The sequence below is a fragment of the Oryza sativa genome, chromosome 3 (genome assembly GCF_034140825.1).
Source record: "Oryza sativa Japonica Group chromosome 3, ASM3414082v1".
NCBI lineage: Eukaryota > Viridiplantae > Streptophyta > Magnoliopsida > Poales > Poaceae > Oryza > Oryza sativa.
The window spans coordinates 1,292,656-1,316,589 of NC_089037.1; the positions used below are offsets into that span (position 1 = coordinate 1,292,656).

The 23,934-nt window shown below is 40.3% G+C and overlaps 1 protein-coding gene and 1 long non-coding RNA gene across 5 annotated transcripts in view; one reads left to right on the forward strand and one right to left on the reverse strand.

Annotated features, from left to right (window-relative positions):
* The window catches only part of LOC9270432 (uncharacterized), a 29,417-nt gene extending 14,242 nt beyond the window's left edge, over positions 1–15,175 (forward strand). For all 3 annotated transcript variants that reach the window (XR_010739990.1, XR_010739992.1, XR_010739991.1), the window contains 2 exons: positions 3,647–5,260; positions 5,365–15,175. This is a non-coding gene — a long non-coding RNA (uncharacterized lncRNA). The remainder of the gene's footprint in view (positions 1–3,646; positions 5,261–5,364) is intronic.
* Positions 1–15,527, reverse strand: part of LOC4331445 (MADS-box transcription factor 50-like) — a 30,552-nt gene extending 15,025 nt beyond the window's left edge. The window contains exons 1-2 of one of the 2 annotated variants that reach the window (NM_001402027.1): positions 15,311–15,527; positions 14,949–15,174 (exon numbers count right to left, since the gene is read on the reverse strand). In NM_001402027.1, the coding sequence (NP_001388956.1) occupies positions 14,949–15,130 (182 nt within the window). In that variant the 5' untranslated portion in view covers positions 15,131–15,174; positions 15,311–15,527. Of the gene's footprint in view, positions 1–14,948 lie in introns of both variants that reach the window. The other variant, NM_001402026.1, reaches the window with a different exon arrangement.
* Between the last annotated feature and the right edge of the window lie 8,407 nt (positions 15,528–23,934).

Consider the following 23,934-nt stretch of genomic DNA (forward strand, 5'->3'; position numbering starts at 1 on the left):
GGACAAGGGCACGATCTCCAAAAAAACAACTTTAACTATTATTTTCTATTATAATATGTATAAAAGTGTTAACAAATATATGATTTTATTAAAGTACTTTTTAAGACTAATCTATACATGTAGTCACCATATTTGAAAGACAAATATTTTAAAAATAATTCATAATCTTCCCTAAAAAAATGATTCATAATCAAAGATTCTAAAGTTTGACCTTACCCTTGTCTAAAACGACAAGTATTATCAGCCCGGAGGGAGTAATAGATAAACTGCCATACCACATCCTCCTTGAACTCGGTCTCCACTAGATAAACTTCCTTTAATCGATTAATTTCCTTAACCGAATCTACCAAGAATCCAACTATTGGCCACCAGATAATTCGCATCGGTCGATTTCAGGACTCTGAAGCCGATACTGACTCTAGATTGATGATGACTTCGGGGCTTACAAAATTTTGATGTTAACAATCGAACACTAGATAAATACTTCCTAAAGTTAAAAGGAAAGTTACTAAATCTTGCCTAATTAATAAATAGAATTAAACTATCATGCCGTGGTCTTTACGATTCTTCCTTGAACTCGGTCTTTTCAGGATAAGTTTACAAGGATTAAATACAAGTTGGTTTTAGCTGATTGCTACAAAGGTTTCACTGACATCAGAACACCAGCCGGTGTATGCTTAACCTTTGGATCAAACAATTATTCTATCATATCATTATTGACCGATTGGTTTCTATTGGATTATATCATTGTTTAATTACATTATCAGTTGATTGTCTATATACCATTATTTACTCAAGTGTCAAAATATACATTGAACATATAGCTGATTGATCAAAACCCTATAGATATAGGTTGGTATCGACATTGGCTAGCATTGGTATATCGGCTTATTGGCCAATTGGCTCTTTGATCTTCAATTTATACATCTTGTTAGTTGCAGGATAAAACTAGTTGGCACACCCACATCTTATAAATATTTTGGACCTGCATTGAAGCTAAGTTGATCTCCCAGGCCGCCATGCTTTCTCATCAACACACAGCCCGTCCGACCATGCCATGGATGGACCGACGCCATAGCCCATGGGCCTGCACGACATGGCACGGCTACTTTGCGGATTGTCACGGCCGGACACAACAAGCAGTGTCTGCACGACACATGGGGCACGACATTGGATAATGCATCTACAAATTCTTCTGCATCAACACTTTGCATGCCATATTATTAATCTAATTGTTAAAAAAGGGTTTAAGTTATTAAATGTACACATTGAGGCCATTCGTTAAGCAATCACGTTCTAACCATCGCACCAATGGAAAAGGTACTGTGTGGCATCGGATGAGCGTGCACGTAAGTTTATCACCAGTACAAAACATCGGTGGAATGCCACTTATCTAATGTTAAAGTGTATTACATTATAAGGATTTGCTTATTATTTTTCTTCAAACACGTGATGTTTTGACAAGTGATGGGCAACTGCTATTGATAGACATATACTTAGTATGTTGTTGAGAGGTTCTTTCAATTTCTTTTTATCTGAACTTCTAAAGTATATTATCCAACAGCTAATTTAAATTTGCATAAGATTCTTGAAATTGCCACTTTGTTCAAAGAGTATGATAGTGATGAACTTATAGGACCAGCAGTCTTTAGTGTGAAACAAAATTATCTTAAATATTGGAAAAACCTCCCCATGTTGTATGCTTTTGCATTTATTCTTGATCCTAGAGGGAAATACATCGATTCCTCAATCTTTGTTCACTTATTGGAGAAACTAAATATGTTGATTATTCCAACTATTATTCTGATGTTAATACTAAATCATTTTAGGTGTTCCAAAAGTATGAATTAAAGTTTTAGGGAGTCACATTGCAAATACCCACACCCGCCCTTGCAACAGGTAAGAAAAATCATAGTGTAGCAGAATTTGTGGAGGCTCATCTTCCAGCCATGGTGGCAATGGTAGTTCAACCAAGTGTTGACGATAGAGTTGTCCAACTATTTGGATAGCATCGCCATCAGACATGAATCGTCGCACTTCAATGTACACAGGTTGTGGAATAATCACAGGATGTCATATCCTCTTCAAAACTAGCACGAGATGTATTGATGGTACCTGTATCTACGATATCCTCCAAATCGGCCTTCAAACCTCTACGGACAAATTATTGAGGACCGAAGAACATGTTTGAGCAACGAGGACGAAGAAATACTACTAAGCATAAAAGGATAGGAGCTAGCTGCAGAACATACACAATACACTGCTGACAACCAGGAATTGGCCACTCAGTTCAAAACCTTCATTTAGATCAGGAAAAAATAGAGTAGCTAATTTTTTATTTTTGAGTATTGATCTGTAGGTTGTACTCTTTTCTTTGACATTTTTTTCTCAACTATAAGTTTTTACATGAAAAAGTTTAACGGGGCATGATATATCATGAAAACATCAATTACTCTTTTTCCCCGCGCAATTTCCCAATATATTGCTAAGACTATTTTTTTCAATTTTTTTATTCACGTCTACCAATTTCTTTCCTTTTCATCCTTTCTTTCTTAGATTTTCAATCAAGTCGCTGGCTGTGCCATTCAATTTTTCACTGAAAACTGCGCTTGGAATTAGTTGTTAGAGTTAAGTCGTTTTTTAGTTTGCCGGATGGAGGGCCAAAGAAAAACCTCCAATGTAAAACCTTGCCAACCCAAAATATTGATATGCATAACTATGATCTCCTGCAAGTTGTTAATTTTATAGCTGAACACTACATTTGGGGTTCTAAACAGTACTTGATTTTGCGGCGTTCTTTAGATGATGGTATTGTTGAGATAAAATCACATAAGCATATGCTAGAGTGGTTTAGACTCAATGTAGATAAGGGGGTTGTGTGCGTCGATGCCCAAGCCAATAATTTCAATGGTCCATTGCAATTTTCACCCACAAAATGTAGGTGTCATCCTTCAGTAAGGCCTAGAGCATGGATAAGTGAGATTGCTACAAATTAGGGAGCCACAAATGAGAGACACACAAAAGAGAGCCAAGAAATAAAAAAAAAGGGTTCAAATGATAACGATGCGGTAGGAATTGATGATGAGGGCATATACTCTGACACTGAATCACTTGTGGCACATAGTGATAGTAGCTATGATTCAGATTTGGCCGAATCTACTGACTCTAATTGCTCTGACCCTAAGTTTGATCCTGATCAAGAAATAGTTGACGAGGATGACGACGACGACGATTTACCTATCTATGCATATGATATTCATGATCCTTGTATTGATGTTGATGTGGTGTTCCCTGATTGGATCAATGCAAGTTAGCAGTTACCCATCATATTATCTTGAATGATCATGCTTTTGAAACCAACAAGAAAGACAAGTAATGTCTTTGCATATCATGTTCATGATGCTTGTATTGATGTTGATGTGGTGTTCCCTGATTGGGATCAATGCAAGTTCGCAGTTACCCATCATACTATCTTGAATGATCATGCTTTTGAAACCATCAAGAAAGACAAGAAAAATGTTTAGAGCCATTTGTAAAAGAGCGGAATAGGGTTGCGAGTGTCCTTTTTTTTGCATCTACAGCCCCCAAGTACATTGGATGCAAGGTACTTTCAATAAGTTGAAAGCTATTCATTATTTTTTTGTAGGTTAAGACAAGTGGACCAAAGCACACTTGTTTATCTTTCAACAAGTATGGTGAAATGATGGCCTCAACTAAGTGGGTAGTTGATCGAGTGGTGGACTTGTTGCGGGATAACCCCTCAAGGGGAGCAAAGGATCTGCAAGCACCATATTAATATCCTATAATTTAGGGTCTTCAGAGGATAAATGGAAAGTGGGATGACAGCTACGATCTTCTGCCTACCTATCGTGAAGAGCTATTAAGATCAGTGCCAAGCAGCTTAGATGAGTTGGACAGTAAAGAGTGCAATGGTGATGTCTGCTTCACGAGGTTCTCTGTTGCTCTCAAACCCTATATCAATGGGTTTTTGAAAGGATGTAGGCGTTACATAGATATATACTCCACTCACTTGACTGGAAGGTCTAGAGGCCAGTTGGCATCAGCTGTTGCAATTGATGGTCATAACTGACTTTTTCCAGTGCATATGGGGTGATTGAGACCGAATCTAAGGAAAATTGGACTTGGTTTGTTCAGAACATGAACAAAGCTATTGGTACTCCAAAAGTTGTCTATTCTTTAAGTTGTTTCTTGCATGCTCCATCTATTCAATTTCAACTGAATAACCAAGAACTATAGTCCTATTGTAGGTTTGGTCATTAGTATAGATGCAGGCAAAGGAATATAGAGTGTTGTAGATGATGTTTATCCAGGAGTGGAACATAGAGAATGCATGAGGCACTTGTGGAAGAACATGAAAAAGAAGTTCCATGGCCCTCTATTTGCCCAAAATATGTGAGCGGCTACCAACAGCTTCATGAGTGAGATAGAGGAGAAGTGTTCCGATGCACTTTCCTGGTTGGATAACAATCATTCATACATTTAGAGCATAACCAAATTTTCTGAAGAGTGCAAGGTAGATTACATCAATAATAATCTTTCTGAATGCTTCAATAGTTGGGTCTCAACAACCAAGGATCGACGGATTGTGGACATGCATGATGCAATAAGACAGATCATCACAAACAAGTTTGTTGTAAGATGGAATATTGTTGGTAACATGGAGGAAAGAATAATTCCAGCTATTACAAAGTCTCTGAATGCTAAAAGCAAGAATATCCAGGAACATGAGTTATTGATATGTGAAGCTGGAACAGCTGAAGTAACTGTGGGCACCTTTAGGCATGCAGTACATTTGGAGAGTAACAAACATGTTCCTGTAGGGTTTGGCAAGTGACTGGAAAGCCTTTCGGTCATGCTTTAGCTTTCATTGCGAAGCTTAGTAGGGATGTCCATATCGATGATTTTGTGGATGACTGGTTCTCCATTGAGAAGTTCAAGAAGGCATATGTAGGGACTTTCAGTCCAGTGACATTGAAGGATAGATGGACATGTTGATATAGGATATAAAATCAAGAAGCCTAAATTGTTACGGAACCCTGGGAGACCAAGAATGGCTAGGATAAAGGCAAGTGATGAGGCTGGCACTAGTAAGAGAAAATAATGCACTGAATGTAATGAGCTAGGCCACACGGCCAAGACTTGCCAAGGAGGTCCCACAGCAAGTCAAAAGAGGAGGCACTCATCTTTAGAAATTGGAACAGTAGAGAGGGGAACAACGAACCAAGTGTTGCACATCAAAGTGAGTCATGTATTGCTCTTTCCTTATATTTATCTTCAATTTTTGCTTATTTCAGATTTTGCTTATGCTTATTTTGTTATTGTTGATCTCTCTTAACCATCAAGTGCAAGTGCAAGGGAAAGGGTAAGTGACAGTGGCGATGTAGGTGGAAGGGGAAGTGGCAGTGGCGATGCAGGTGGAAGGGGAAGGCAATGAAGAGGAGGGAGGCTAGCTTCATGGTTTGCATGATTTGGACATCTATATGCCCCTTTTAAATAATTTTGTGCACTTTTGTGCTAATATGGACTTGCAATATGATCTGGACTTGTAATATGTGGTATTGTGCCTTCTATGTTGTGCACATGTAATGTGTGTTGTTATGACTATGTAACACTAAGTAATGTTTGTGGTCTATGACATCTATGTATTGTGGCTTATTTGTGTTGGACAATTTGTAATGTTTGCTATATATATGTTACTTGTGCTATTTGTGTCGAAATTCTGTTGAAATGCTGCTAGAATTATGTTCAAATTCTATACTTGACTAGTATTTGTCATTTTTTTTGTTAAAGTACAAAAACATCACACGAGATGTGCTCATATTTGAATTATTTATCACAATCTTATATCATTACATAATAGGGTAAAATCACACGATGAAAAAAAGGGGGCAAAAATGCAACAACCACTAAAGATATAAATGTCCTTTCGCCCCTGGAACTAACACCGTCAAAAGTGAGGGCAACCGTCAGGTTTGTTTTCAAAAAAGTGGGGGCAAATTTGCAAACCCTAAAAAGTGGGGGTAAAACAACAGTTGGGATTGAAAGTGGGGGAATGGATGCAATTGCCCATTACCACATTAGTGAAATATTGTGTGTGATTAAGGACATAGGTGCCAAAGGTCTCAATTGAATCTCTCCCTCGACCACAAAAACCCCGATCCAAAATTACTTTCTGTATTTCAAATCCTCTTGAATTTCTCATTATCAAATTCTAACAAATTCCTTGAGTTCCTTTCCTTCGAATCCCCTTAATTTGTTGAGTTCAAATATCAAATTTGTATTCAAATCCGAACTCGAAATCCTCAAATAGCCTTTCAAAAGCTTCCCTAGAAATTTTCACTTGTTACTATGCACATGGTCTAGAAAGCTTCCCTAGAAATTTTCAAAAGCTTCCCTAAAAATTTCCTCTCCCTCCTCCCCTTCCCTCTTCCTCAAGTCTCCCGCGCACCACAAGCCTAGCCCAACACTAGCCTCCTCTCTCTCCCCTCAACCCAGATCAGCAACGGCCCGATCCCCTCTCCTTAACTCACGCAAGGCCGTCGGCACACGCCCAACATGCATGCATGCACCACCTCTCGCGCGGGTCCATATGTTAGCGACCGTGCTCCCCACAGAACCACCTGTCAAGCCCACTCTCTCCTCCCATCTTACTCTCTTTTATGATCCCTTTCCTTCCCTCTCTTCTCTCGATTCTTTTCTTTTCCATCCTTCCCGCTCAACGTCTTACGCGCGTCCATCCCTCCATATCGAGCCCCTAAACCGACACCATTACCTTTTCACGATGCCGCTCCATGTCAGTCGCTATCACTCTGCCCACTGCGGTTCCACCACCACCAACCTCAAAACAACCAACTCAACGCCACCACCACACTCATCACCACTAAGCGACCACGCTCCAGCCATCCCCCGAGCCCTATTCATCGATGGAGCTATTTTCCCCAAATCTCATCCGTCGATGTTTTGTCGCCACCATTCTCCTCTTCTCCTCTGATGAGCCCTCTTTCTCCCCTCTATCTTCAATTGGTGAAGAGTCACACCTCACCCGAACCATCACACACCCAAGTCACCGCTCTATTGGTCGCCGCACAGCGAGGGCCGCTCGCCGCCACACTTGGCTCCACGCTACTAGCCCCTATCATGCATCATCTACCCCATCCGAGCCATTCACCCTTCTTCACCTGCCCACTCAATGTGCCAATGGTCTCCGTCGGCTTGAAACCACCGTAAATTAGTGATGCGCTAGTGAGTGCCACCTGTCATCGATATTTCTAGCTAGTCTCCTCCTTCCTTGGTCAAAGCCTGCATGGCCTACCACGTCGGCCGCTGCGGGCCACCACCCCTACACTCCCACTCGCCAGCCTCTCACCACCTAGGACACGTGTGCATAGGTCGACTTCAACCCACTGCATTTCCAAGTCCTTATGACCCTCGTCACCCTTCTTCCTCTTTGGGCTAAAGACCAAGTCCGTGCCCCCAGTTTCCTTAAAAAAATCCAGTTTATCTCCTTCTTCACCCACTCAATGACTTGTGGACCCACTTGTGATTAGGGATGCAAGCGGGCCAACCCATGAACCCGCTTATAAGCAAAATTAGTGGATAACCCGCGGATTGACCCGCGGGTTACCTATTAATTTGATCTATATATGGGTTTATGGATCAATCCACTTGTATCTCTAGGTGCGACAAACCGGACCACAATGCGTGAACCCGTGGGTTACTACTTATTTGACAGATAAGTAGGTTCACCGGTCAGCCCGCTTGCATCCCTACTTGTGATCCAAAGAATATTCTTTTCCAAATTTCAAATAATTCCTTTTCTATTTCCAGAAAATCATTTAAATGTTCAAAAAATCATATATCCCTATTCGTAACTCCGATCGATCCCATTCAAGTCTCCATTTTTTTTTCTAAGATTGAAATCTACCAAATGACACTTATAATTATTAACAATGGTATTTTATTTTAGGATTTTGTTTATTTTTCTCTTTGATGCACGTAGTCGACGACGACAAAATTTATTTCGGACGAAGATTTTTTAAGACTTCGAAGACGAAGACAGTGGCAAGGCACTTTTTCATCATATTGCTCCTTGTTTTAGAAATGTTTTGTTTGCGAATTGTATTGCTAGTGAGCACGTTAAATTTGACTGGTCTCAGTTCGCACGACGAACCAACAGACCTACCCAGTAGTTGCATTACTCCAATAGGACGCTGATGACCCCCAATCCCTTGTCGCTCCACCCCGTGGTACCTCGGTAAACCGTGCTCATGAGCTCACATCACCCTTGTTTGTTGATGTGGAAAAATATGTTGTGAATCCTTTTAAAAACTGACACGCGGTGGTTTATATTTTGCATATAAGGACTTATTCCTTGGTAATTTTATCCGAGCTTCTCATAGTGCGACTATATGGGTGGTATGGGGCACCTCTGGCTAAGTAAATAGTTGGCCAAGTATGCCTTGTTTCCAATAGTTGGGGAATGCCCCGGATGAGGAGATGTGAGTTGATTTGTTGCGCTAGGCACAAAACAAAGTTTAACGTGTTATGCACGATTGAGTAGCGGCATCCCGTATTCTTTAGTAGACGAGGGCCGAAGTTTCCCTGATGCTCAGTTCAAAGAGAATCCTTCTATGTGACATGAGGTACCCCTAGTTGGATTTGGAAAGGCCTTGTCACAAACCTTCCCAGCTTGGCCAGTGAAGGAGTAAGATCGCATCTTGTGGGTGAAGTTTACAACCTCTGTAAAGGTCTACTAATTCGAAGAGTCTTACAAATGGTAATGGGCGAATGTGTGGCGATTCCTCTCACGTAGATTTGTTTGCCTATGCTTTGCGAAAGTGGTTTGTGGGTTTGGAAATCATTACCAGAATCAGTCGTGGTGACTGATGGAGGACCATTACGTGGTCTGAAACAATCTTGTGTAGATCAGGATGTCAATTAGCGTCATATATTAGGTTTCCCGAAGGAAAGCATTGTGTGTTGGAGACTATGGAAGGCTTTAGGACCCAAAGAGATGAGTTGATGAGATGGGCTAACGTTTGATGGTTTGAAAGTGAAAAGGAACTAATATTTGTCTAATGTCATGATAAGGAGTTGGAAGCTGCCTGAGGGCTGATGGTGTTCCACCAATGTCATGATAAGGTCAACCGGCAGAATAATTTTAACCAACTAATATTTGTTTTGTCCGCTTGAGTTGTTGCAAAGCAATTCGCGGACAAGATCAAGGCATATGCTTCTTTCCGACCACTTGGTAAACAATGCCACACTTAGTGTTTTGGAAAAATGTTTTCAAAATTTGCGAAACAAACCCAACCCTCCTTTCCAGCCTGCATTCTCAGTTACCCATGACTTACTGAGTACGTATGTACTCAACCGCCGTTTTTTCCTTCTCGAGAAGAGAAGTGAACTTGATGGTTAGGGTTTCCTTACAAATCCCAAACCGTTGTTTGTGGATTGGGTCTACCTACACAAGGTTTCGCTGTTGCTACCCTGATTGCCTATTACACTCCAGAAGTTGCTCCGAAAGTGTGAACTCTTAAAGGTATAATATATATGTACCGCGTTTAGTTGACATGGTGCATCTCGATTGACCGCGGTACCAGCAATTGTATCCTGAGACTAGTACCGTTATCGTGGTTCCAGGGGAGTCAGCTTGCGTTGATTTCCTACGGCGTACCCTCTCAGGTGTCACTGCTAGGTGGTGAAAGGGCAGGGTGTGACAAGTTTCTTGTGTGGCCATTAAAGAGTAATGGTTAGATGAGAAATCCAAAAGCAATTCATTGAAAAAGAATGAAATACCTACCATACAAAAGATAGTGTTAATTATTTTATGTACGTAAAGTAGGTATTGAACTTTATAAAGTGTTGAATTTTTCCTTTCGAACATCAAAGAGTGGTAGCTATAACTATTACATTTATATGTGGTCCGAGATTTTTTTAAAGGATTACTGACCATCTTGCTCCGTGTTTAGGAGGCTAGATCATGCTAGAGTAATGGTGCAATGGCACTAGCCAACATTATCATTTGGATAAAATAGGGCGATAGGTTCTGGATAACGCAACGATACACTATTCTTGGTTTCTCTAGAAAGAGATAAATGCTCGTCTTTTAGGGGATGTGTCGTTCACCAGAGGTAGCACGGAGCGAAAACGAGGATTCGTGGACTTTGCATGTGACAAGGCTAGTGGGACCAATCACCAACATATGGCAATAGTGCCTGGCAGTTTCAAACTAGTGCCTAGCTCATTATTTGTCAAAGTAGCAACGCTAGCTTAGATATATCGACATCAGACTTGATGTTGTCTTTGTAGTACTTCGTTCTCCCAATCTAAATAAAACTAGATGAAACTACACACGTTTTCCGCGGGAATATTGTATGGCAATGGCACAAAATGAGGTACAAGATGGATTTGCCCCAACTCTAGTTTTTCCATGTTCTTATTTATGAATGTTGAATTAGCTTGGATACAACTATTTAATTTTTTTTTAATATTGGAATTACCAAATCATCTACACCTCAAAAGGCCCCAGAAATATTTTTCCTTCTAATACTAAAAGTAGCATAGGGGCATCCATGGAAGCCACCATATGTGTTTGTTCTATCTTTTCATGATCTTTGACTGAACACCTAAAAATACATTGGAGCATGATGCAAATGTCTAGGATGAACATGACTTTTTCTAATACTATAAGACTATCATAGATATCAATTGATGTGCATCACCCAACCAACTTGAATCAAAGTCACAAGACCATGATGATGTCCACAATTATGTTAGGTTCTCTAAAAACTTTAGAATTAAGTTATAATTTTCAGCCAAAATGAACCTTATGCTAAATCTTGTATGATTCATGGTGAAAATGTGGATATAGTTTAAATGAATATATCCAAAAGTGCATATCACTAGTATCTAAATACTTGACACATCAATGTATGATTATAAGTACCAAAAAGTAAGGTGATGTCGTATCTTATATTAGATACTCTCTTAGGAAGAGGATACTATATGGCTTGGTCATTATCATTTCCAAGCTTGTATATATCAGCAATAGATTGGTGATGTGGAACATAGCATCAACAAAGGCCCAATGTCAACGTGTATTAGTAATATCATGGCGTTGAAAATTTGTTGATAAATTTATAGACTTTACCAATGATGTATTGGCATATCGGTGATTTTTTTCAATGATTTTTTTTTTCAGATTTGGGGCATATTCCTGATCCAATTAGGAAAAGAGAAGGAAGTGTGGTCTCAATCCTCATCAACAAATGATCATGAAGACTTGGATATTGAGTTAAGGAACTCATCCTCTAAATGAGATGGTATTTCAAGATAATATATTGTAACTTGTGTTCATAATTTTTTTAATGTTTTGTCTCTCATTTTTTTAAGTGATACGTGCACTGTTTATGATCTTGAAGTTGAGTTTGAGACCACATTTCTCTACATGTAACGGTTCACTAAATTTGGTACGAAACTCATGCGTTCCTTTTTTATGCTGAAAGCATGCATGCTGATATATTCTTTTGGTTACCAACTTTTATCAGATGATATCATGTTATACCCAAATGTTATGCAAAGCCCCAAACATTATATATTATCTATAAAATTAATATTAACAAACTATGTGTTATTTACCCTTTTAGTATGAAGGTTCATGCACAAAACGAAAGTTTATTACAATCCTTTGAAATTTAAGTAAGAATAATCAATGATAGAGAAGTATCATTGGGTGAGATAATGTAGGGTACGCTTGGATATCTAGAAAGGAAAAATCCTATCCTTGATGGGAAAGGCATGCCATTTGGTAATGCTAGAAGATTCTCGCTCCGCTAGAAAAGAAAAGGCTAATAATGACATCAAAGACCTTGCGCTGGTAGAGAACCAAATTGGGCCTACACCCACAAGAGCAAGAAAACGTAGAAACAATGACGAACTCACACACGCATATCGTCATTTAGCAGACTTTGCATCCAAATAATTTTATTTGCTTCTCTTTGCTATGCATGATAAAAGAAATATAAGCTAGCGATCCAAATGTAATGTCTTCTCTATCATAGATTCTTTGGTTTATTCTATTAGTTTGGATAAGGAAGCTATAACATCCTTTGATGTATATGCTAAAAACTAAAATGTCTATATCCAAAATAAAAGGTTGCAAACATGCCAAAAGATACATACACCTATAGGTATGAAATCTTGAAATTTAAATACAGAATTTTTATTCAAACTAACTAAAATTGTTATTTGTTGCTCTATGGAGTATGCGACAAAGAACTATTCTATGACAATTGTTATAAAGGGAAACTAACAAGTGGCATTATGATAAGTAAGCAAGTTAAGGGAATATGTAACAAACGAAAGGGTATTGCGTACATAGGGGTAATGGGAAATGTTACTCCAAATTATGATCACACAATAATCTTACTAATTCCATTAGAGAATTGAAACCAACAACCCAAAAGTTCTTCTCAAAGAAACCATAATGACAAAGAGCTCTATTGCATTCAAGGTAAGAGGAGCCTTTTCTATCCTAAGGGACAGGAAAATTTTGTTATTGCATGCTTTCAATCAACACCTACAATTGCCATAGTCTATGTTTTTGTTGAAAACAGATCCAATGCATATTTATTTATACGACACATTTTAGGAGATAATGCTGCCTTTTCTAATTCAAAACATGCATCAATAAAATCAGCTGAAAATAATCTTGCAGTACACAATTTTACACATATATTTCAGTAAGGTTAACTCAAAACAATAACTGACAGATAAAATATGTGTGTCCTGTTTTAATTTCTGCACAAACCTGAATACATGCTAGTTGTACTAACTATTCAAGAAGACCAATGAACCACATTAACTTATTTATGTCTATTATGGCAAATATCCATATTGACTAATAGACAATCGTAGGGTAAGCAAATATGTTTGTTTCATTCTACCATTCTGGATTATTATGGTCGGCTGCCATATCTAAATAATAACGTGGTTCTCAGGTTCCACCCCAAGTATTATCTTGGTTTAATTCATATTAGTCAGTGCCCACCCTATGTTCATGTATATATTATTATTACCTTGTATTCAATCACATGGGTGCATTACATATTATCTTCAGGTAATGACCTCAGACGACGAGAAAGATCAGAGACATAGAATTTCATGGTTTTCTTTTATCCATTATTATTTTAGATGTATGCAGTTTTGGCAATAAGCTACATGTTGTTTTAGTTGTACAGCATTAATAAGATTGGAGGCTCCCTGGAAACTCCCGTTAGTGTGCTTTCATGCATGTTACGCATAGAAATTCATATGCACGGCAAGATTACTGCAACGTACATTATCATTAACTAATTAGTGCTCATATCATATTGCCCTCCGGAATGCCAGTACTAAGTTGCCTATGTTTTCAGAATTTCTAACCTTGCCAGTCTCACAACTAATTTCTTTATGGAAGTAGTGTGACTGTTTAGACGGCAACTGAACAAAGCAAAGTGAAGTTTGGCAATTCAGTAGCTTAGCATAGCTTTTCTAATACACTAGTTAACTAGCGTATACTAATTAAGTCATGTGTAATTGGAAATTGATAAGATTAGCCGGTGAGATGTAAAGAACCGGTGGTTATGTACCACTGAATACAACATAGTAGTACTCTCTAATGAAGCAATAGACCACCCCTAGATGTGGAACCGATAATTCTATCTAGTTAATACAGTACGTGGCCAGGAAATAAAATCCACCACAGTGCGTGCATACAGCAGCAGTACACTATCACATGCATTGGTTTTGTTTCTGCACGTCATGTCAGCCCAAATGATAGCAACAGCAAGTAGCCCAAGAAAGAACATGTATTGCAAAACAAATCACTGATTAACTAGCCGTACGTCTAAGCAGCCCGGACCCCCAAAAAATACAGTAAGAGCAAGAATAGTAATGGGCTATAAGCAAGCTATATGCTTATGTAAAAGAGAGAGATAAAAAAAAGTGGGTAGTGTTGGCTCTCATACAAGAGCCAGCTCCACACAAGCTCCAAAAAATTTGCATTAAATTCATAGAGTGAGAAAGAGAGAGAATGGAAAAAATAAAGTTAACCTTATAGCTAACCTGTTATACAAGTTAGCTCCAACATTGACTTATAATAAGCAGTGAGCTCTGCTATTAAACTTGCTCTAGGGATTCTGAAATATTTCTTCAGACAAAGCATTAAGTGCGTTCGTTCAGACAAAGCATTAAGTGCGTTCGTTCTCGACAAATTTCTAGACTGACCTCAATCGCCACACGGGGAAATATAGTTTTTGCCGTCTTTTCAGGCCGAATTTTCCTATTGGCCGTCGTCATTAAATTTATCGGGTATAATAGTGAATCCCCTACATGTAGTAGCAACTGTCCTTATAGCCAGACGGCAGTGGACACTTTAAAGTTGAGCCCAGATTGCAGCAAGCAAGCATGAGGATTGGAGGAAGGAGATCAGAAACGCACTCGTCGGCAAAATCCAGGCGAGAATCTCTCGGGCGGAGACGTGCGGTTGGGGGAAAGAGGCAAAGAGCTCGAAGAAATAATCAAGATAAGCAGATTCTTGGGGGAGGAGAGAGAGAGGGCAGCATGGCATCTGCATAGTGCAGATGTTATACTAGTAATTCATCACACCCACAAAAAAATTTGCAAGAAAAAATCTGCGGACGCATCACGAAGGGCCATCAAGCCGGGCGGGGGGCAGTTGCTACAGGAGTTTGGCACAGGCAGCGAGAAGATCCATCGGTCCTCGCAGGTTTTCTTCTTAGGGATTTCAGGAAAAGACTAGTAATAAACTAATATGAGACCCCCGTTCCCCACCACTAAGCAACAAAACAAGAGAAGATTGGGGGATGGGGACAAGAAGAAGAGCAGATTGGGCAGGAGGAGGAGGGGGGAGGGGGGGTGCGTACCTGGCGCTGGCGAATTCGTAGAGCTTGCCGCGCGGGGAGAAGACGATGAGCGCGACCTCGGCGTCGCAGAGGACGGAGAGCTCGAAGGCCTTCTTGAGCAGGCCGTTGCGGCGCTTGGAGAAGGTGACCTGGCGGCTCGTGGGGTTCTCTATCCGCTTCATCTGCGTCTTCCCCCGCACCATCTTCGATCGCCGATGAACCAACCAACCACACGAGCGGCTGCGGCCTGCACGGCGGAGGAGGAGGAGGAGGAGCAGCGAGAGATGCAGCTCTTTTCTTTTTTATCCCAATTGGAGGGGCGGCGGACAAGGCAAAAGTGGTAAAACGCAAGGGGATCTGAGAGTCGGCAAAGGGCGACTCACCAAAAAAGGCAAGGAGTGGTGGTGGAGGCGCTGTAGGGTTTGGCCGTAGCCAAAGCTGCTCGCTCGCTCTTCTTTCTCCCCGACCCCCTCTCCCTTCTCTCCCCTCCCTCTCCTCCTCGGCTTTCCTTTTTGGTCCCTGCGGGTGTTGCCGTTTCCCTTTGTTCGCGTAGTGGCCACCCCACCGCGCGGTAGGGGGAGACAGAGGCAAACGGCAACAGGAGGAGTGCGTGCGGTTGCGTTTCCGTTTTTTATCGTCATCATGGCCACCGCACCCAGGGGCAGAAGTGGTAATGCATCCGGGCCGAACAAACAAGGAAAGCGAGGCCGAAATTTCCCATCCGGCGAAAAAGTTGGTTCCGCTTCCGCCCCCCCCCCCCCCCCCCATTGGCTGTCTCTTCTCGGGGAGAGAAGCCCAACATTATTGGTGCCACAACACGGGTGCGCCGCATTTTTTGCAATTACCCGCCCGTAACCATACGCTATTTGCATTGCACCCCCTAGTCCATCCAACCGGGACGAGGACGACCACGACTTGAGCGAACCTCCAACCACGCCCCACGACGTGTGCCGCAGTGACCGCTCTGATGACTGGCTGCCTTTTGGTTTCTGTCTTTGACACCCCACCCGATTGGCTGCTCACCTCACCCCGAGGTAAACTAGTGACTTTTCGACGTTAAAACACTTTGTCATGTTCGGTTGAATAAAATACTGTACCGGACAATCAGATCTCGCGCTCGACGAGGATTATAAAAAGATCATGCTCACTCGATTCACAACGTATTAGTATTACGAAAAGTTCCATCCTAACAGGTGCTTTACTCGTGATTGTTCCAAAATTACTGTTCCGAGAGAATCTCCACTACTATTTCACATCAAAAATCCTAGTACTAGCTAGCAGCCTAGCACTAGTAAGTACTACTCCCTCCGTCCCACAATATAAGGGATTTTAAGTTTTTGCTTGCAACGTTTGACCACTCGTCTTATTTAAATTTTTTTTGCAAATATAAAAAACGAAAAGTTGTGCTTAAAGTACTGTAGATAATAAAGTAAGTCACAAATAAAATAAATAATAATTTCAAAAATTTTTGAATAAGACGAGTGGTCAAACGTTGCAAGCAAAAACTCAAAATCCCTTATATTATGGGACGGATGGAGTAGTAGTAAAAGCAGCATGAGCATAGCTCACTTCCTTAGGCTTTTTTCACTGGGATTTACTGTGACATTTCAAATCACATGTGCTCCTATTTCCTTTTGGATCAAGAGATGAGATAAAAGCCGATGTTATATTAAGCTTAACATCGACTCCTAGTGGACTTTCAGAGAAGATCTATACTACTTTAAAAGAAAAAAAAGAGTGGTGGATATGGTGAGTCTGCCACTCCCACCACCAAGTCCCCTAAACTGACACATGGAACCTACGTGAAAGTCGTTTTTGCATTTAAATATTTTGTAAAATCAAAGGTGTTTTTTATTATTATTTTGTGATGAACAATTGGGCATTGGAGATTATTGGTTTTGTTATTTGGAATTTATTCACGAAGTGGTTTTGGATATGATTGGATTTCACACGTGATCGCAGGATTCGTCATTTTATGTGACCGGTCAGACCGAGCTCTGGTAGCCGGTTAGACCGGCGTGTAATGCGCGGTCAGACCGGCGCAGCCCGCGGTCTGTGTCGGTTTCGGTTTCGGGTTGTTTATTTAGATGTCCGAATTTATTTCATGATTATAACTTCTAGATGGATACTATACGTATGTAATACTATTGTTTGCTGCTGATGAGTCAAGTTGGAGATAGCTTGGTCTCGGAATATGGTTTCTTTGTTTGTTCCATGTGTAGGTGACTCGATGTCTCGGGAGAGTATTTGCGGTGATGGACCGGGAGTCGGCTTGGGGATAAGACGACATCCGTGGTGGTCAAAGATCATGCGGGATACTTAGGCTAGAGTTGATGCACGTGGTTGATGGAGATTCCATATGGCATACGATGGAGTTATTGTGTGCGTATGGGATGCGGAGTCGAATTTGGAAGGAGTCCAAATTTGGTACAATTGGTTATGTAAAGTTTCTTTCTTGTACTAGAGGGTTTCCTAAGGTGTTTAGGACTCTTAGTATGAGTTTGGTTCGTGGCTTTAGGCTGCCTACCTCATGTATAAATAGAGGGGGAGCGTGAGGCTTCCCGGTATTGCTTTTGAGAGCAATTGAGTTGAGTTTTGAGTTAGGGTTTCGAGTTTAGTCGAAATTTTTGTAAGGAGTGCTGTTGGTGCACTTTGTAAACACAGAGAGAATCAATAAAGTCGTCATCTACTTTAAGAATTCTTCGATTTGTGTTTCACCGGGTTTCGGAGGTCTAACCGGCAACTCACCGGCGGTCAGACTGGCGGCATTGCGGCGGTCAGACCGGCGGGAGCACGGCGGTCAGACCGACAGCGGCGACAGGCGCGGCAGGCGATCTCGGCGGTCAGACCGGAGATTCATCACCGGTTAGACCGGCGACATCGACTCGGTCAGACCGGCAGATCAATCTCGGTCAGACCGACTTCCATCGATTTCGAGGGTAACTTTTATTTCCGCTAAAATTTTTCGGTTTTTGGGTATACCAACCATTCACCCCCCCTATGGTTGGCTTAGTTCTTGTGATTCGATCCTACATATTTTACACCTTTAACATCTACCTTTAATGGTCCAAAAGCAATGATTAAAAGGTAAAGAAACATAAAACCATGACTAAATTTAGAAATAAATTATTTTTTTCTTATTTGCAATATGTCCATGATATTTTTTTTAAAAAAAAACCCATATATAATGGCATACGAATATTTTGCTAGTTTTAGAAGGTTTTGAAGAGGAGTGAAGAATAATAAAAAGGAATTATTCCCGTGGATTAATGGTCTGGCTCTTTCTTGTGTCAACTATACTATTGTAAGTGGGTAGTATCTACATACAAGTCTTGTCATGAAGCTCATACCAAACTCCAGCTTGATTTGCCCAAAAACAAAGCTCAAGTGGACTAGGTATGAGCCGCATCTCCTCCACTTCGAACATCGGGTAGGCTTTAGGGACCTTCTATAGCTCTAGCCGAGAAAGAGGAGAAGTGTTGAGGTAGGGAACTGGCGTTCAGGAGGGGAGCTCTGAGCTCGAGAGAGCTAAGCTGATCTTTATTTTATAACGATGAAATTGTACCGAATTTGATACTGATGAACGTGTACAGAACATGGGAAGATAGTAAATCTGTACTAAGGAATTGCTTCATTCTTTTTTCTGGATTTGTACTTAAATAGTTAAATATACTAGAGAATTGGTGTTGAATTTTTAGTGAACTATAAATCGAGTGGAATGTTTGGTGCGAATAAATTGTTGATGGTAGTTACAAGATACTTGTAGAAAAATGTGGATGAAAATAGGAAGTGAGATTTAGGCTCCCTTGGACCGAGCGATTTGCATGAGCTAATTTGCAACACGCTATTACTGCATGATTAATCTAGTATTAATTATTACAAACTTAAAAAATAGATTTATTTATTTATTAAAGAACTTATATATAGAAAAGTGTTAGATATAATGTACTGTTTATCGATTTAAGAACCGTCCTCATAATTAATAAGGATTTTTCAGACCAAACTCACTAAAAACTCAGCCTTAGGTAGCCCTCTGGAGTGCTACTTGCTGCTTAGATAGGGAGTTAAAAATAGCAAACACATTGAAGATGCTCTACATGGGATATTTTTCGTGGACCTAAAGTATCGGGAGCAATTAAAAATGGAATAGAAAGGGGTTACAGCGGATACCATTTTCCATTCCTTCCAGATTCTAGCATGTCACTTTCCACTCCCGGTCTGCTTTGATACTAGCCTCACACGCCGGTTCGTGTCTTTTTGGTGGATGCTTAAATGGCATCTTTGAATTTTCAAACCAAACCTCTTAATTGTATGATGAAAAAAGTAGAATTTCATTGTTTTACAAGGTGGAGGATGCAAGAAAAAGGTGATCTACAATGGCCCTATTTAGTTTCCAAAACAAAAATTTTCACGGTGTCACATCGAATGTTTGACACATGCATGGAGTATTAAATGTAGAAAAAAATAAAAACTAATTACACAGATTGTGTGTAAATTGCGAGACGAATCTTTTAAGCCTAATTATGCCATGATTTGATAATATTGTGCTACGGTAAACATTTGCTAATGGTAGATTAATTATGCTTAATAAATTCATCTAGCAGTTTTCTGGCGGAATATGTAATTTTTTTTATTATTAGACTACATTTAATACTTTAAATATGTGTATGTATATCTGATGTGACGAACAAACTAAAAAAAATTTCCCCAACTAAACGAGGCCAATGTTAGAACGGCAGGTCCAAATTATTCTTTTGACAACGCCATCAGCTTCTCCTAAACGGCATGGCCCTACACCGTCAGCTTATTCTCTCCATTACTTTTCATCAAACATTACCACATGAAAGTGTGCAACCAGCTAGGCAAGCTCAATGACATCGTGGTCCCATGCATCTATAGGGCCACATGTCAGTCTTGGAGTAAACTTTTGATGGACAAAACAACACTACTCCTTGCCTGGGACCACATCTTTTTGATGGAGAGGCATTAGCCAATCCCGAGCGAGTCCGAGGGTGGAGCAAACAGGTCGGTGTCCTAGGACCAGCGTCCGTACGGAATGCCCATTCCGAGAGCGCCACGTGGACAGGCCAGCCCACACCAACGCTGTTCATGCCCACTGCCGTCTCGTAGCTGGGTGGATCGTCTGCGGACGAGACTTTCACGTGCCAACGCCCCCCCAAAGGACGACGGAGGGACAACCTCTCCTATTTAAATCAGTGCAAGTGGAAGCCGTGGTGCACCCACTTGTATCCCGTACGCATCGTATAGATCACTATTCATCATTATTTATATATTATACTGCTATGTTAAAATAATTCAGAACGACTCAACTGTAAAGTTATCATAGTATTTTTAAGTACTACTATTTACAACTTCATTTCTATATTTCTCTCTCCTCGTCAAGTGGTTGTTTATTTGCTTCTATCTGGCTTATTAGTCATGGAAAAAATAAAACTTAATTTTAGATTTTTTGTCAACATAGTTTATATTTTATCATAGGCTTTCTAGAACCGTTGATAAAACATATAGGATTGCTTTGTTCGTTTTTCTACTACTCCCTATCTAAAAAACCCAATTCTGGATTTAAATTTTGATATAGTGTTTGTCCGGATTTAAATATAGAATTGGGTTCTTTTTGGAACAGAGAGAGTATAACTCAAATAATCAAAGCATTCATCTTATATGTTCAGAAAGTGGCAAAACTTGCACGATGTTTTATTTGAAACACCGATCCATTAATTTCTCATTGCACCATTTTCTTGAAAGTATACAATGAGGATGATATGCGTTAACTTGATATTAACGTGCGTCCCAGTGGTGCATTCATATATTACCTCCTCTTCTTCGTCCTCTCTATCTCTGTTCATTTACTATGATTTCGACAGGCTCAAGAACACACTTAGTGTAATTTACATAATTTTGCCTTTATCTTCTAGTTGTTGAAATTTTAATACGATTTCAATGGATATATATTTAGGTTTATTAGTATAACTACAGCTCTAGTTGACCAACTTCTATATCTCTGCCCCTGCTCCAATTAGCAACATGGTCTGGTTGCGATCTCGAATATGAGGTGTGCCTCTGAGTGGGTACATCTTCCCATTATATCCGTCCATGTTTGTATCCTTTATTTTGTGTGATTATAATGGACCACATAACCATGATAAAAGAGACTCCAAATCGTTCGTAGATTGTTCGTAACTGCAAGAATATAAGCAGACGGATGTAATCTCACAACTGATCAAATTTAACATACACAGAAATATGCGAACAACTTTGTAATAATAGTCATAATACCACAACACCATCAACTGTATCGTCAGCAGCCCTACAAACAAGATTTTTCCAAAGTCTCAGTCAAGAATCTCATGAATAAAGCAGGTATAATTAAAACAAAAGACTTTCTGAAAGTCTCCATCGAGAACCTCATAGATAAAGTAGATATAACAACAGAGATTTAAAGGCAAAAAGGACTATAGATTTTTTTTTCCGCTAGGACAACGGCGAATAAATGAAATACAAACACTAGACTACTTGATAAATGTATATATCTATTACTTTTTGAAAAAAACTCAAATTTATGTGATGCGATAAGAGAGCGGTCCTCTTCCCCCAGCCACCATGAGGATGCTAGAGAGACGAAGGGAAACGGAGGGCGGCGTGGCCAATAATTTACTACTCCTCCAAATCAGACTTGTAAGCATATTGTTCCTGTGCAATGACAAATGATGGAGTGTTGGTAGTATTTCCTCCGCCAAAAAAAAAGATAACATGGAAAGAAATGTGACGTAATCTAATACAATAAAACTGATCTTCTCATATGTTGTCTTGGCACAAGGGTTCGGCTGCCAAAATATCGCAACTTGCATTAATTATATTTGTAAAATTGGCGGTGATGTACAAGCCGATGTTGCTGCTCTACACGAGAACACCCACCATCGCCTCATTCACTTCTTTTGATGTTTGTACTATGAGATGATAAAATATTACTAGTACGATGCAGCATTTGCAGTTCATGGTTGCAAGTTGGTACGTTCATCAGTTCATGGCCCCAAGACCATGGTGACAGTGTGGCACTGCTACGTACTCCATGGTCCACGACCATTATAGACACACTTGCTTCTCTCTATGCAATACTAGTGATTTAAAAAGTTTGATTTTTTTTTCTTTGTGCTCCTTATACAAGGCGAATCATATCTTAAGATCTCATGTGTGCATATATGGAAAACACGCAGTACAAGTAGATATAGCTACAAATGGAGTACTATAGTAGTAGTCACTAATAAGTAATAGTACTACTTTGATGGTGATATCCCATTCCCACCACTGTTTTTTGGTTTGCAAAAGCAAAACCTGAAGAAAAGATCAAAGCTTAAAAGCAACCAGTGGAAGCTAAACGTAGGGAAAAGGGCAGTGTCCCGGGGTTCGCAATGCAAGTTGCCACCAATCAAGGGTCTGTTTAGTCCCGATAAAATTTTTCGCGCTATCACATCAAATCTTTGGACACATGTATGAAGTATTAAATGTAGACAGAAAGAAAACCAATTACACAGAGTAATTTCGCCATGATTTGACAATGTGATGCTACAGTAAATATTCGCTAATGATGGATAAATTAGGCTTAATAAATTCGTCTCGCGGTTTTCTAGTGGAATCTATAATTTGTTTTGTTATTAGACTACGTTTAATACTTCAAATATGTATCTATATATCCGATGTGACATGCAATGGCAAGAATTTTTTTTCCAACTAAACAGGCCCCAAATGGAAGCAAGGAATCCTCTTAAAAAAAGAAGGAAAAAAAAAGGGAAGCAAGGCCGGAATGGCTACAGCTACAACCCGGCACACCGTATACGTACAGCACGTCGTCATAGGCTGCAGGCCGGCATCCATGACGCACCGTGGTCACTGGTCACGTGTGGTCAGGGCCCCAAGCAGCAGCCGGTCGGCTCGCGGGTTTTCTCACCGATTTGGCGGAGGCAGGGAGGCATGTGCTTTGCTTGTAGCGGCAGAGGGCACCTGCATGCAGCCTGCTGGCTGGAGACTGCAGTAGAGTGTTTGTGGTAGCCAGTGAGCCGGCGTTGTACGGATAGCCAGCCATAACTCTACCGCGGCAGACACTGTAGTACTAAGTTGTTACTACCAGGCCAAACTACTGCCTGCTGCTCCTTCAACTCTTGACCGGTTGGGAGTATGACGATTATGATGAATAGCCTGCGCAGGTTTGGACAATCGGACAGCTGGACCATTCGGATCAGGGTTTAGCTTTTCGTTTGAATGTAAAAACCACTTCTCACCGGTTTATTGGAAACTGAAAAAACATTAACCATTTTATATCTATATCGTACGAAAAACACAACCAAAACCGTTCAGTTTCCACAAACTGACCATTGACAGTTTCATCAAAATCAAGTTGTTTTCACGAAAACCGTTCAATTTTATTAATCCTTATTCGGATTATCAATGAGAGAAAGCAAGCAATAAGGGTACTATAGTAACATGCGAGAGAGCTAAGCAGAGTGACCACCAAACAAGCACATGAGGTCCTTGGGAGCATAGGTGCAAGGCGAAGACAAAATCAACAAAATGCATGTATTTTGTTTGGTTTACATAATCAACATATTTTGTACAAATATCATCTTAGGGAATTTACCATGCAAAATGGTGTGACCTCGGGGGGAAAAAGTGTGTCACGTGCGCTAAAGCCATTATCGAGGACACACCCATTACATAACCGCGGCCAACACACTGCTCATATATATGAAGCAACTTTATAGAGCAGTGGATTTCAATTGATGGGACCGGATGTGACTTGTATTGGCTTGTGTCAACTTGCATTGGTTTGATATTTCGATCATCTCCCTTCCTTAAAGGCCTTATTAATTAGGGTGTTTATTTGTTCCAAAAGAACTCAGGAGACAAGTTAGGGTATAGTTCCGAGTAGTTTTGGTCGGTAGGGCTAGGTCTTCCATTCTTATCAAGAACTCATTTATCTACTCCGGACTAC